The sequence below is a fragment of the Megalobrama amblycephala genome, linkage group LG4, assembly GCF_018812025.1.
Source record: "Megalobrama amblycephala isolate DHTTF-2021 linkage group LG4, ASM1881202v1, whole genome shotgun sequence".
NCBI classification, from domain to species: Eukaryota; Metazoa; Chordata; class Actinopteri; order Cypriniformes; family Xenocyprididae; genus Megalobrama; species Megalobrama amblycephala.
This window is the reverse complement of record NC_063047.1, coordinates 36,386,303-36,402,117: the sequence shown is the minus strand read 5'-3', so window position 1 is coordinate 36,402,117 and position 15,815 is coordinate 36,386,303. Positions and strand designations below refer to the sequence as shown.

The 15,815-nt window shown below is 36.2% G+C and overlaps 1 protein-coding gene across 6 annotated transcripts in view; it reads left to right on the top strand.

Moving 5' to 3' along the window:
• ssbp2a (single stranded DNA binding protein 2a) overlaps nt 1–15,815 on the top strand; it is a 44,537-nt gene that overhangs the window by 5,067 nt on the left and 23,655 nt on the right. For 2 of the 6 annotated variants that reach the window (XM_048189125.1, XM_048189124.1), the window contains exons 2-3: nt 7,607–7,679; nt 15,443–15,504. In XM_048189125.1, the coding sequence (XP_048045082.1) occupies nt 7,607–7,679; nt 15,443–15,504 (135 nt within the window). Of the gene's footprint in view, nt 1–7,606; nt 7,680–15,442; nt 15,505–15,815 lie in introns of those variants that run through there. The other 4 variants (XM_048189127.1, XM_048189126.1, XM_048189129.1 and 1 more) reach the window with 3 other exon arrangements.

The following is a 15,815-nucleotide window of genomic DNA, read 5'->3' as shown; positions in this document are numbered from 1 at the left end:
GTGTCTTTGTTCTCTCCAATTTACCCCTGAACACACTGTGCACCTAAACAAAATGGCGCCACCCATTGTCCAAATATGTAATGGATTTTTAAAAATAAGTCTTTAATGGGTTTTCTACTACATATTTCAGTAAGAGACATCATTTACGTTATATTAAGCCATGCAAGTCTTAATACCATGGGTTCCCTTTAAAGTGACTTTGACTGCATTCAAGCTTTTTTAATTCATGCATTTCCTGGAACTCAAATCCATGACCCTGATGTTGCTAGCATCATGCTATTTACTGGAAAACATTTTTACAATTTCATCATAGTAAAAATTTATGACCAATAAATTGTCTTAACCCACTGACCATTGGCAGGTGTGGCCAAAAGTTAATTCTGAATCCTGCATAGTTACATATACTTTAAAATTTAGTTTCTCTTAAAGGTCCCGTTTTTCGTGGTTTTTTGAAGCTTTGATTGTGTTTATAGTGTGCAATATAACATGTGTTCATGTTTCGCGTGTAAAAAAACACAGTATTTTTCACATAATTTACTTATCTGTATACCGCTGTTTCCACTGTCATAAAAACGGGCTGATGACTTCCTTGTTCTATGAAGTCCCTCCTTCAGAAATACGTAACGAGTTCTGATTGTGCCAGCGGTTCCTGTGTTGTGATTCGACAGCAGTTTAGCGCATCTTGCCCGGAAACGTCACGCCTCTTACCATAACGTGGAGATGCACGCGCTCAGTGTTATTGTAAACATGTCTTTAATTTTACCCTATCAATTTGAGCCGGAATCAGACCCGGTGATTGGACTGCGGGATGAAAATAACAGCGTTTCGACGACATGGCGACAAACACACTCTACAAACGCAACTCTTGTGTATTCCTGTGGGCGGAGGTTAGTCAAAAAACTGTTTTAGTGACGTCATTAAAGAAGGAAGTAGAGGGATGTAGTCCAAATTGGCCGTTCGATGTAGGCGACTTCTGTTAAATAAAATATCTCGCTTGGCATTGAACTTTGAGCTTTAAAATTTTACAGATTTTATTTATACTCTAACAACAACATTACACACTAACTAAAGTTTGAAACATGGGATCACGAAGAACGGGACCTTTAATACTTTTATATTCTTCTACTAAAAAGTTCCAGAATAGTGCTTTTCAAATATATGTTCTCTTTGTATTTTCTAATGTGGTGAAAAGTGTCATTTCTCTGTTCTGCAGTTGTATTCAGTTTGCAAGAGAATGACTGGTGTTGTCGTTCCTGCTGCTGGAACAGTTTTCCCGCAGAGTGGTTGGCCTCTGATATTTCTCTCCATCATTGATATGCAAGCGGCATCACACCGGCCCTACTGCAAGGTTAAGCAAGCGTGACGGCATGGCTTAGAAACCGGCTAGGAGTCTTTCTCTCTGTCTTTAGCCTGTGTGTTATACAGCCTTCCTTTTTTATTCACATATTACACACACACACAAAGTCTACATGGTCCTTTAGTTTTCCCTTGTGTCCTTTGACCTATTTGAAACCCAACAAAGTTAAGCGGTTTCTCCATTATTGTCACTTTGGTCTTTTTCCCGTAGTTGACTACTAGACTAAGATCTTCCGTTAAGCTTGAGTGTTTTACGTTCCTTTCCAGAGCTGCACATTTTCTCCATGCTTTCATCTGCAAGATAAGCTGGCATTTCCTGTTGTCGTGGAGAAAGGCATTGTTTCTCGAGGTGTTGTGCAGCATGCTTTGGACTAAACCCCTAAACTCCTGGTTTTCATTCAGTGTTCATATTTTTTTACCATCTACATATCAAACACCATTTCTTCTCATCTTTAAATATTTAATCATGCATTTATAAGTTGTTGTATCTTATTTTTATTCAGTTTAATTGACACATTATGATAAAGAAGAAACCATGTCCATATTAACCTAGTAGAGCTTAATTAATCCAGAATAGGCTGAGGAATGTTGCATTGTCCTGTCCACACAGGATATGAGTTTCATTCCTTAGACTTACCTAGATGGCCTTTTCCCCTCTGAAATTGTTCTGTTGTTCTTTCATAGCTCCAATTCTCCTGTTTTGTTTTAAAGACTAGGCAGAAGCACTGTTTTATATCTTGTTTTTCCAAAAAAGACAGATTTTCGTTCCAACTGACAATTTTATGGAAGAGGATTAGGGCCAAGCAATAATAAAAAAATAAAACCATCTCAAGATTAAAGTTGTTAAATTTCGAGAAAAAAGTCGAGATAAAATGTTGAGAATAAAGTCATTAAATTATGAGAAAAAAGTCGTTAAATTACGAATTTGTTTTCATAATTTAATGACTTTATTCTCATAATTTAATGACTTTATTCTCAACATTTTAGCTTGACTTTTTTCTAGAAATGTAACGACATTTTTCTCATAATTTAACGAATTTGTTCTCCTAATTTAACAACTTTTTTCTCGAAATTTAACACGTTTTTTCTCGTAATTTAACGAGTTTATTCTCAACATTTTATCTCGACTTTTTTCTAGAAATTTAACGTTTTTTTTCTCGTAATTTAACGAGTTTATTCTCAACATTTTATTTCGACTTTTTTCTCGAAATTTAATGAGTTTTTTCTCGTAATTTAACAAGTTTATTAACATTTTATTTTGATTTTATTTCGACTTTTGTCTTGAAATTTAACGAGTTTTTTCTCGTAATTTAACGAGTTTATTCTCAACATTTTATCTCGACTTTTTTCTCGAAATTTAACAAGTTTTTTCTCGTAATTTAACGAGTTTATTCTCAACATTTTATCTCGACTTTTTTCTCGAAATTTAACAAGTTTTTTCTCGTAATTTAACGAGTTTATTCTCAACATTTTATTTCGATTTTATTTCGACTTTTTTTCTCTAAATTTAACGAGTTTTTTCTCGAAATTTAACAACTTTAATCTCAAGATGGTTTTATTTTTTTATTATTGCTTGGCCCTCTTCCATACAATTTTAATCAAATGAAATATTAAACAATTTTAAACTAATGAAAATTCAGACATGAACATGATTTGCTTAGAAATAAATCTATAAAACTAAATAGATTTATTAAATTGATCAAAAGTAACAGTAAAGAGCTTTTCATTGTTACATAAAGAATTGATTTTAAATAAATGTTGTTCTTTTGAACTATATTAATCAAAGAATCCTGGGAAAAAATGTATCACTGTTTTCACAAAAACATTAAGCAGCACAACCGTTTTCAACATTGATAATATTAATTTTTTAATGTATTTTTGATCATATAAATGCAGCCTTTGTAAGCATAAGAGACAAAAACTCTTACCGACCCCAAATTTCGGAATGCTTGTGTGTATGTATATAATGTTTTATATCTTCATATCTGCATTCTGCCATTGTCTGCACATCAAAGCTCAAAACCAACATAATGTGTCATGTATAATGTATACATTTTCAAAGGTTTAGTTAAAGATATCAGGTACTGATAGAGGTTCATGCACACATGTTTTGTTGAATAAAAGCGACCTGTAGTCTCTCGGCTATTTTACAAACCATGGTTGCAATCATTTTTTCCCCTGTTATCCTCATGTCACTCTCCTTCCTCCTTTTCAGCTCTCATCATTAATCATTTATGAGTTCCTGCTTTCCTATCTCTCCTCTTCTACCCATCTCTATATTTGTCTCTTTCACTGCACCTAATGTGTCAAACACATACCCATAGACAGATTTGTCCCAGATATACAAATGCACACACAGACACTATCACCCTCAAACTCCATTGCTCCCCACTCTCTAATGTCTCTTGGTAAATGAATCTGTTTGCATCTAGTGAGTGTATGGCAGCCAATGAGGATTCTGTCATTTCATCTGGAGAATGGGAAAGAATACTGTGTTGATGGGATGAGGACGCTGCATGAGGTTAATGACACGCTCTGAGGCTGTGCTCATCTCAACACTGTTCTGTTCTGTCATTATTATCTCTCTTTATATCATTTCTCATATTGATTGTACAGCTAGTGTCTTGAGCTGTGAGGTCATTTTATTATTTCTATTTTATTTACTTACATGGTAATTTTATTGAATTAGTATAAGTGCAGATGTAGTTGGTAAAGTTATTTATTTTTTGTTTATGAGTGTGTTTATTTAATGTTTTGATCAATGGCCCTTAGTTAGCTATTGAAAATTGGCTTAAAGGGTTAGTTCACCCAAAAATAATGTCATTAATTACTCACCCTCATGTCGTTCCACACCTGTAAGACCTTCATTCATCTTCTGAGCACAAATTAAGATATTTTTGATTAAATCTGATGGCTCAGTGAGGCCTGCATTCACAGCAATGGTATTTCCTCTCTCAAGATGCATAAAGGTACTAAAAACATATTTAAATCAGTTCATGCGAGTACAGTGGTTCTACCTTAATATTATAAAGCGACAAGTATATTTTTTGTGCTCTAAAGTAAGAGCACAATGGATGGATGCGCCAGAGAAACAAGTGTACAGCCATCTTTAGAGTTTTTGCGGCAGCTCTGTATTTCTGTGCTCTATTCTATTGCTGTCGAAGAGTAATTAGCTGGTGAGGTGGATTTACTTATTGTAGAGTTAACGAAAGTTATTATGAGCATTGAAATCTATGAGATGTCAGTAGACTGGGAAGATTTTAAAATGACCAGTTCATTGATAAGTCTGTAAGATCTTATCTTTATGCTATGTGGAAATACAAACTGGAAGACAGAACACAACGAGCGCAGCGCTGAAAAGGGGTGGGGCTACATAAGGTTTATAGCAGGAAAATATAAAAATCTCATCTGTGAAGTATGTCTGTGCACAATATCTTTTATTCTTAAACTCTTGAAACTTTTCCGTTCCAGCTTGAAGTTTTTGGATTTTGCTCATTTGGAGAAAAGGATAGGACTGCTGGAAAGATCCTCTCTCTGTCTCTTTTCTATTTTTCATCATTAGAATATGAAAGTTTGCTGACAATCTCAGGAGAATTGATTCTCAGGAGCTCAGGACCCCCCGTCTTTCCTCCAACCTCCAAATCTCCTCCCTCAATCTCGCTTGTGTTTGATCTTGGTTTGCCAATGTTCCTAAACTCTGCTGTCATTATTCCACTTCAGTACTTTCTTCTCTTGTACAAACACTGTCTTATACATTTTATTGAATGCTCTACATATATTTTTTATTTTTGTTTTTTTGGGAGTGTATGCACATTCTCTGAACATTTGGAGGTCGTTCGGTGCATCAAGTGTTATGTCTGCAGAAACAAGCAGGAGAGGGAATACTTCGTCTGCATGCATGTGAAATATAATTAGATTTGACTGTGCCTGAAATGGTAAAATTTAATAGGATGCCACTGGACTCTGCTGACTCAGGTTCACTCACACATTCATAGAGGACACTAAAAAAAATTCTATATGAAAATCCTCCATACAATGAACTTTCTCCAATACAAAAAATAACCAAATGTTATCGCAGAGATATGGAACTCTTAAAACATCCATGGCAGACTGTAAAACTGAAAGTGAAATGGTGAACTGAAGAGTAATGGAAGACTGAACTCTCTGTGAACTCAGTGTTTGCCCAAAGTTTGTCTTGATTATGATCTACAAACTAGGACTTGAGTTGCCTTATTAAATTCACATATGGGTCGCTTAATCATATGAGAGGATACACAGCTAGAAGATAAGCATAATGCATCCGAAAATGAAAATGTTCCCTTTTGTGTCATGATGTTCACATTATTTTTTTTTTCTTCATATAATGGAAGTGAATAAAAAAATTGGGGCGCCAAAAATGGCAATGACAGATGACAAAAAAGCACCATAACAACTATCATTAGTCCTTATAACTACATTCTTCTGAAGTCATATGAAAGCTTTGTGTGAGTGAAATTAAAGTCATTATTCACTAAAAATCTTTCCCTCTGCTGTTACTCTCAAATCTCATTTGTGCAATATTGAAAATGCACATACAGTGTTGAACATTTTCATATTTGGTGAATTAATTTCAATCTTTCAGTCTTTTTTCTCACAGAAACCTCTCATGTGGCTTGAGGTGACTTGAAATTATATTGCACGGGTACTTTTATTTCATCTTTGGAGGTTAAATGGTCACTGTTCACTTTCACTGTATGACAAAAGCAGTAATAACACACTGTAAGCCCGAATAAGTTGGGCTAACTCAACAAATTTGAGGTAATCCGTTTTATCAATTTTTTTGAGTTATGATGTTACCAATTTTAAGTAAGCAGAACTATCAAATTTTGAGTTTGTAGTACTTGTGCATGTTATTTGCTCCTATCGTAAAGGTGCCCTCGAATAAAAAATTGAATTTATCTTGGCATAGTTGAATAACAAGAGTTCAGTACATGGAAAAGACATACATTGAGTTTCAAACCCCATTGCTTCCTCTTTCTTATGTAAATCTCATTTGTTTAAAAGACTTCCGGAAAACACGCGGATCTCAACATAACAACGACTGTTACGTAACAGTCGGGGTGTACGCCCCCAATATTTGCATATATGCCAGCCCATGTTCAAGCATTAGACAAGGAAAGGCAGTATTAACGTCTGGATCTGTGCACAGACAAGGTAAGCAAGCAAGAACAACAGCGAAAAATGGCAGATGGAGCAATAATAACTGACATGATCCATGATAACATGATATTTTTAGTGATATTTGTAAACTCTTTCTAAATGTTTCGTTAGCATGTTGCTAATGTACTGTTAAATGAGGTTAAAGTTACCATCGTTTATTACTGTATTCACGGAGACAAGAGAGCGTCGCTATTTTCTTTTTTAAACACTTGCAGTCTGTATAATTCATAAACACAACTTCATTCTTTATAAATCTCTCCAACAGTGTGTAATGTTAGCTTTAGCCACAGAGCATAGCCTCAAACTCATAGAGAATCAAATGTGAACATCAAAATAAATACTTTACTCACATGATTCGATGTATGCACACAGCATGCATGACGAACATCTTGTAAAGATCCATTTGAGGGTTATATTAGCTGTGTGAACTTTGTAAATGCGCTGTAATATAGTCGAGAGCTCGTGAGGCAGGGGGCAAGCGATTTAAAGGGGCAGCGACTGAAAAAATCAGTGTATAGTTAATGATGCCCCAAAATAGGCAGTTAAAAAAATTTATTTAAAAAAATCTATGGGGTATTTTGAGCTTAAACTTCACAGACACATTCAGGAGACACCTTAGACTTATATTACATCTTGTGAAAAAGCATTTTTGGGCACCTTTAAAGTACTAGATTAGCTAACATTTTGATAGCAATTAACATAAAAGATTTTGTTCATTAACCTTTTATTTTGAGTTCTTTCAAATCAATTCTGCTTAACATCTTTTTTGTCTCACGAAAGAGTCAGTCATACTGATTTGGAACAATATGAATATGAGTAAATGATGACTGAATTTTTATTTATGGCTGAACTATCAAGTTAAGTTTGTTATTTTAGAGAGGGCATGATAATTATTTCTCATAAACTATTTTAAGAAACTGAACAATTGATTTTTATTTAGCCCCTGGAACAGGACCTAAGATAAAGACATCGTGAAGGATCTTATACAGTACATGGCATGATGCTTTAAAGTAGGTTTCCTCAATATCTTCTTAATGTTCTGTCTCTACAGGTTAGCTCTCTATGTGTATGAATATCTGCTACATGTGGGAGCTCAGAAATCAGCACAGACCTTCCTGTCGGAGGTAAGTCAACCAATATATTTTTATTTTTTGCATTTTCACTAAGCTCTCTACTGTAAATAAGGTGATCAGTTTAAGATGATGTACTTCTTTGGAGATAATATTTACAGTTAGGCTAACAATACCAGTAAACGGCTCCTATGGAACCCTCACTGTTCTCTGATCCCAGCTTATTTTAATTACACTGGATACAAAACCACACTGGCATGAGATACTGGGCAAACTGTTTCTGTTTAATAGCACTGTCTCATAGAGATACAGCGGGGGTCTGTAAGCTTATTTACACAGATTCTCATAAGGACTGAGCGTTCACTTGCTCTTCTCTCTAAATGAACTTTGTTTATCTTCAGCATGAAGGTTTAGTTAGAAATAGCTGGTTTTGAAAGGCCCTTGGATGACCCGAAACAAAGAATGGACACTTTGAGACCTGTTTGCATTGCAGCCACAATTCATCAGACAGCAAGCAATATGTTTTAAATCTCTTCTGAAGGGTCTGTAACAGAGACACTCAATGTTAATGGCTTGTCATCCTCTCCAACTGTGTTTGGGAAAGAGATGTTTATATCTGTGTCCACGACAGCTCACTTACTGATGACATGATCACTGACAAGATACAATTGAACAGTAAAAGTAAATGCAGATGCAGATGAGTGTTGTAGCTGTAGCAAGTAAATATTTGCGAATGACAGCGGATCAGATAAATACTGGAACAGAACAAAGGGAGAGGAGGGAAGACAGAATGAGACTGGCACAATCACAGAGGTAAAAACACAAAGGCTGGCCCACCGCTCAGACGTGAACATCAACAAGCCAGACACTGCTGTCGTGACTCAGTCCAGCCTCTATGACTAAGCCACCCGCCCCGTTCATTGTGGCCGGTTTCCTTTGCGACTCCTGTCTTTTGCCACCCTGCTCATGTAACCAGTTCCCGCTGGACTTGAACCCAAAAATAGCCGTGGCTCTCACAGCAATGTATTGAGATAATGTTGGGCACACCCGTGTTGTTTATGCCAGCTGTCGTCAGCACTTTAATGTCTGTAAACCCATCTCGCATGGTCAGTGACTAAAACTGATGATCTCATTGAGATGGATGCAGTTTTCTGTTCCTGTTTAGTCTTTTGAGAAAGAGTTAAGGATGAGAACTGAGAAGAATGTGCGGTAGGTTTAAGCCTAAAGTATTCTTTAAATGATGACTTTTTTATTTATGCCACAATAAATAGTTTATTATAATACTTTTTTTATAATTATTGTAATTCTGTTGTAGGTAAAAACTGTTAAAGGTAAATGCACAAGCGTGATGCATTAACATTAATTACATTAGTTTTATAGTAAATGTCATATGTTTAACTTTGCATATATACACTGCCCGGCCAAAAAAAAAAAAAGTCACTGTTTGAACTTTAATATTGAAATACTTAGGAATCTATGAATGGATCATTATTACAGTGTTTATTATGTTTCTAGCATGTTATATGTTTGGCGACGGTTCTTTTAACCCCTAAAGATGGAGTGTGTAGCTTTTCATTTCTTAAACAACCATGTATTAAGATGTATCATGGCCATATTGCAGTATGACAATGTCAAGATTCACCAGGGTTAAAATTGTGAAAGAATTGTTCAGAGAGCATGAAGAATCATTTCACACATGAATTGGTACCTTTGAGTCCAGACCTTAAATTCATTGAAAGTCTTTGGGATGTGCTGGAGGAGACTTTACAGAGTGCTCACCTCTTGCATTGTCAATACAAGATCTTGACCAAAAATTGATGCATCTCTTGATGGAAATAACATTATAACATTTATTTCCATCATAAGGTACATTGTTTTTTGGTCAAGATCTTGTATTGACAATGCAAGAGGTGAGCACTCTGTAAAGTCTCCTCCAGCACATCCCAAAAACTTACACTGAGGTTAAGGTCAGAGCCAATTCATGTGTGAAAATGATTCTTCATGCTCCCTCCCAACAATTCTTTCACAATATGAGCCTGATGAATATTGACATTGTCATCCTGGAACAAGGCCATGATTCCTACATGGTTGTTTAAGAAATGAAAAGCTACACACTCCGTCTTTAAGGGTTAAAAGAACCGTTGCCAAACATATATCATGCTAGAAAAATAATAATCACTGTAATAATGATCCATCCATAGACTCTTAAGTATTTGCCTATTAAAAATCAAACAGTGACATTTTTTTGGTCGGGCAGTGTATTTTCTATGATTTATCACCTACAGGGCAGTGACAGAAATTAACTTTCCCATTAAGGCCCAATATTTACCCTCATATGTTGAATTCCACGGGCATTTATTCTAACCTTATTAAATGTATGCATCATCTCAGAGGTGATTATGGGATTAATCGATAAACACGGTGTTATCATAAACTGTCACGGTTGCTAGTTGCAGCACGAAGGAGAAACGTCAGGATCTTGGTGCACCTGCTTCTTTAACAAACTAAAAAACTTTACAAAAAACCACTCAAAGGAACTTGGAGACAGGAACAGAACAACCAACGTATCAATGACTGAGAAATGACAAAGAACTAAAGGAAACACAGGGCTTAAAAAGACTAATTAACTAGATAGACCTGAACAGAACTAAACCAATCAGTAGCCATAGAAACAAACAGGGAGACAACGGAGAACTGAACTGAACTAATTAAACAGGAAACCCCAATCTAGAAACAAAGACATGAACAGAACAGAACAGAATAGATCAAAACCAAACTCTAAACATGAACAAACTCAAATGTGACATTAACACTTTTATATTGTTTTCTATCATCACACAGAGGGGCATTTTTGATATTAAAGCACTAAATTTAAAGGTGCCCTAGAACGTCTTTTTAAAAGATGTAATATAAGTCTAAGGTGTCCCCTGAATGTGTCTGTGAAGTTTCAGCTCAAAATACCCCATAGATTTTTTTTTATTCATTTTTTTAACTGCCTATTTTGGGGCATCATTAACTATGCACCGATATATAGGTTGCGGACCCTTTAATTCTCGTGCTCCCCCGTCCCCGGAGCTCGCGCTTGCCTTGAACAGCATAAACACAGTTCACACAGCTAATATAACCCTCAAAATGGATCTTTACAAAGTGTTCATCATGCAGCATTTCTAATCGCGTAAGTATTTTATTTATTTGGATGTTTACATTTGATTCTCAATGAGTTTGATAGTGTTCTGTGGCTAAAGTTAACATTACACACTGTTGGAGAGATTTATAAAGAATGAAGTTGTGTTTATGAATTATACAGACTGCAAGTGTTTAATAATGAAAATAGCGACGGCTCTTCTCTGCGTGAATACAGTAAGAAATGATGGTAACTTTAACCACATTTAACAGTACATTAGCAACATGCTAACGAAACATTTAGAAAGACAATTTACAAATATCGCTAAAAATATCATGATATCATGGATTATGTCAGTTATTATTGCTCCATCTGCCATTTTTCGCTATTGTTCATGCTTGCTTACCTAGTCTGATGATTCGGCTGTGCACATCCAGACGTTAATACTGGCTGCCCTTGTCTAATGCCTTTCATAATGTTGGAAACGTGGGCTGGCATATGCAAATATTGGGGGCGTACACCCCGACTGTTACGTAACAGTCAATATTATGTTGAGATTCGCCTGTTTTCCAAAGGTCTTTTAAACAAATGAGCTTTATATAAGAAGGAGGAAACAATGGAGTTTGAAACTCAGTGTTTGTCTTTTCCATGTATTGAACTCTTGTTATTCAACTATGCCAAGGTGAATTCAATATTTAATTCTAGGGCACCTTTAAAGTTTATATAAATATAAAGCTCTGAATTTAAAGTTTGACATCACATTAACTACAAACATGAGATTAATCGTTAATAATCAATGTAATCTATTGACAGCCTTAAGGGTGCAGTAAGTATATTTTGAAAAATGCTGTTGGACATTGTTGATATTTGAAATCAAACCCACCCCTCTCTTCATTGCTCCACCTCCAAAACTCACACTCCAATCCTAATCACCCTGCTCTCGAACTCCGAGTCGGTCTCGAACCCCGGCCCAATTGCTGCTCTCATGCGAGGTGAATGCGCTACCAATGACGCTAAACACTGCATTCTCTAGCGGTTGTCAGTGTGCAGTAGTTTAACAGCAAAACTCTCACTATCTGGCTACTGTTACACACGTAATGTGAGTGGATGTCTGTTTATCACAGCTGACACACAACAAAATGCTTCACGAAAAATAAAGTGCAGTTGATGAGCAAACGACAAGGAAGCACAAAAAATGAAAGCACAGTACACAAGAGTAAATACAAAATGTTAATTGTTAGTCGCCAAAAGCACAGCAGCTCCAGACAATCAAACCCAGTGTACTCACATGAGCAGCCTCCACATCTGTTTTCAGGCCTTCCCACTTAGCTCTCTCCAGCGCTGGAAAGCTTTTCTAATATAGACATGATAAAGTGCTTGCCCAGTCATAAACCTACATTCCAGTGATATTCTTTTGAGCTCTTTTGTATTGTGTCCCATCTCTAGTTCTGCAGGTTTTTTTTTTCTTATTTTCAAATCTCTCTCTTGTGACGCTTGCTCTTTTACACATTGTTCTCTTAAGATATTAGTCAAAGTAACTATAACAAACAGGTCATCTTAGGATAATGAAGATGTGATGGTTATATCCAATGTCCTGGCAGTGGGGTTTCTATGTTCCACTGTGTTGAGTTTCTTTGCTGCTCTTTTGAATTTAGGCTACTACAAACAATGGCGATGGAAGCTAAGCGGAGTTGCTGTTGATCATGTTGGAGTTGATTGATGTTGAAAAACAGTTTTAGTGAAATTACTAAAACTAAAATGCAGAAATGAGAGAAGGTGTCGGAGGAGATAGTATGTATGACCCGTGAACTGGTTGAGGCAGAAGGAGGGTGAATTTTCTGCATTTGTCTGACAAGAACATGCCGGAAATGCTACCAACCCAACTAATCACAGATCTCGCAGTCTGCATGGTTGCAATATGTAGTTACATTTTTGGGGAGGTGTGCGCAGAATTATAAATTATAAATTGGGCTTAAGTCACAGACTTGCGACTTGAGTAAGACTTAAAGGATTAGTTCACTTTCAAATTAAAATTTCCTGATAATTTACTCACCCTCATGTCATCCAAGATGTCCATGTGTTTCTTTCTTCAATTGAAAAGAAATTAAGGTTTTTGATAAAAACATTCCAGGATTATTCTCCTTATAGTGGACTTCAATGGACTCTAAATGGTTGAAGGTCAAAATTACAGTTTCATTTTTAGTTTCAAAGGGATCTATACTTTTAACCATAAACGCTCGTCTTGAACCAGCTCTCTTCTTCTTCTCTATTAACATTCCAGCAGTGTAGACGCTGCTAAGTGTATTACTGCCCTCCACAGGTCAAAGTTTGAACTAAATTGTCATATACAATATGCTAGTGCAATTATATAACAATTAGTTAAAACTTTGACCTGTGGAGGGCAGTAATACACTTAGCAGTGTCTACACTGCCGGAATTCTAATAGTGAAGAAGAAGAAGAGAGCTAGTTCAAGACGAGCGTTTATGGTTAAAAGTATATAATTTTTTTTTTTTTTTTTTAGAAAATGACCGATTGTTTCTCTAGATAAGAACCTTATTTCTCGTCTGGGATTGTGTAGAACGCTTTGAAGCAGCACTGAAACTGTAATTTTGACCTTCAAGTCCATTGAAGTCCACTATATGGAGAAAACTACAGGAATGTTTTCATCAAAAATCTTAATTTCTTTTCGACTGAAGAAAGAAAGACATAAACATCTTGGATGACATGAGGGTGAGTAAATTATCATGAAATTTTAATTTGAAAGTGAACTAATTCTTTAAGTCAAGTCATGCAAGTCCAGTCCCCTACCTCTGGTTGTTGCCATCTCCAGTAGTTTGTTGTTGTTGCTGTATCTTATTCAGTATTTCTTTTCTGATTGTGAAAAAATGAACCTATGCAGTATTGCCAACTTGTGGATAAATTAATTAGTGCAAAAAAACCTGAAGGTGAACATTGCATGTGCGGTTAGACAAATCTGACTGTACATGTACAGTACACACATACTATGCTGATGATGAAATGTACGCATACCCTTGCGTACATGTATAAACCAGAGTATACTTTTGGCTATAGACCTTATGTAGCCCCGCCCCTTTTCAGCGCTGCGCTCGTTGTCTTTTGACTTCCGGCTTGTATTTCCACAACGATCTTATGTATTTATGAATGAACTGCTCATTTTAAAATCTTCCCGGTCTACTGACATTTGTTAAAGGGATAGTTCACCCAAAAATGAAAATTTGATGTTTATCTGCTTACCCCCAGCGCATCCAAGATGTAGGTGACTTTATTTCTTCAGTAGAACACAAATGATGATTTTTAACTCCAACCGTTGCCGTCTGTCAGTCAAATAATGCTAATGGATGGGAACTTCTGCTATAAGAGTAAATAAAGCTTGCTTAGACAAGTCCAAATTAAACCCTGCGGCTCGTGACGACACATTGATGTCCTAAGACACGAAATGATCGGTTTGTGCAAGAAACCGAACAGTATTTATATCATTTTTTTAACTCTAATACACCACTATGTCCAACCGCGTGCAGCACTCGTTAGTAAGGTCTGATCGCGCTCTGACAGCGGCAGTGATGTCTCGCTCTCATTGAAGTATATGCGCGAGACATCACTGCCGCTGTCAGAACGCGATCAGACCAAACGAATCGAGTGATGAATGCAGTTGGACATAGTGGTGTATTAGAGGTAAAAAATGATATAAATACTGTTCGGTTTCTCGCACAAACCGATCGTTTCGTGTCTTAGGACATTAATGTGTCGTCACGAGCCGCAGGGTTTAATTTGGACTTGTCTAAGCAAGCTTTATTTACTCTTATAGCAGAAGTCCCCATCCACTCCCATTATTTGACTGACAGACGGCAACGGTTGGAGTTAAAAATCATCATTTGTGTTCTACTGAAGAAACAAAGTCACCTACATCTTGGATGCGCTGGGGGTAAGCAGATAAACATCAAATTTTCATTTTTGGGTGAACTATCCTTTTAAGACATCTGCTTTAAATATATCAATCCTCATGATAACTTTCATTAACTCTACAACACGTAAATCCACTTCACCAGCTAATTATTCTTCAACAGCGATGCCATAGAAATATACAGGGCTACCGCAAAAACGGAAGTTTAAAGACAATATTCTAAAGATGGCAGCGCGCATGTTTCTCTGGAAAATAAGGTCTATAGTGGCTTAATAACTGACCTTCGCTAAGCCCAGCCTGTTAGTGACCAGTCCTACCGTAGCAAAATAGCCATCTGCCATATTATCGGACAAGCTTTTGCTCTAATTCTAAGCCTATGGAAGTTCTGTGTACTTGGAAAGTCCACTATTTTCCAGAAGTTATACAACAATATAATAAAACGTTGCCACTTCTTTGAAAATGTCCAATTCCTTCCACTGGCACGGTCTGCCAAGTTAACAAGCAAGGAGAATGGAGCTTAGCAAAGTGTCAATTGTTTAACTAAAATGAATAATGATTGAAGTCAGACTGAGTCACATTGAGACTGTTTAAAACAGATGCCAAGGTACAGTTTTATCTCTCAAATTTATTCTGGGCACCATGTTTGACTCAAAGTTCAGCTCTCCATGGCAGAATTCGCCCTTAATTATGTTTAAATCACAAAGGGAGCACAGGTCGACTTGTCACCGAATCTTTATAACTCTTCCTTTGTTCTCTGTTTAACTCGGCAGATCCGATGGGAGAAGAACATAACATTAGGAGAGCCGCCAGGGTTCTTGCACTCATGGTGGTGGTAAGAAAATCTGTTTAGCACTGTTTAAATGGGATTAGTGTCTTATTTAAAGTAAGGATGATGTCTGTTCTGTGCAGTTTGTGATCAGACTCTCTTTAATGTTTTAGTTCTCAGTATTAGATATCAGTATTTTTTTTTATTTTACTTTTAATTGTGATAGAATGGTTTGATATGGAAGAACAGAAATTTTAAAAGAACAGCATTTATTTGAAATAGAAATCTTTTGTTGCACTATAAATGTCTTTAGTGTCACTTTTGATCAATTTAATTCAGCCTTACTGACTAAATTAATTAATTTCTTTCAAATGCCA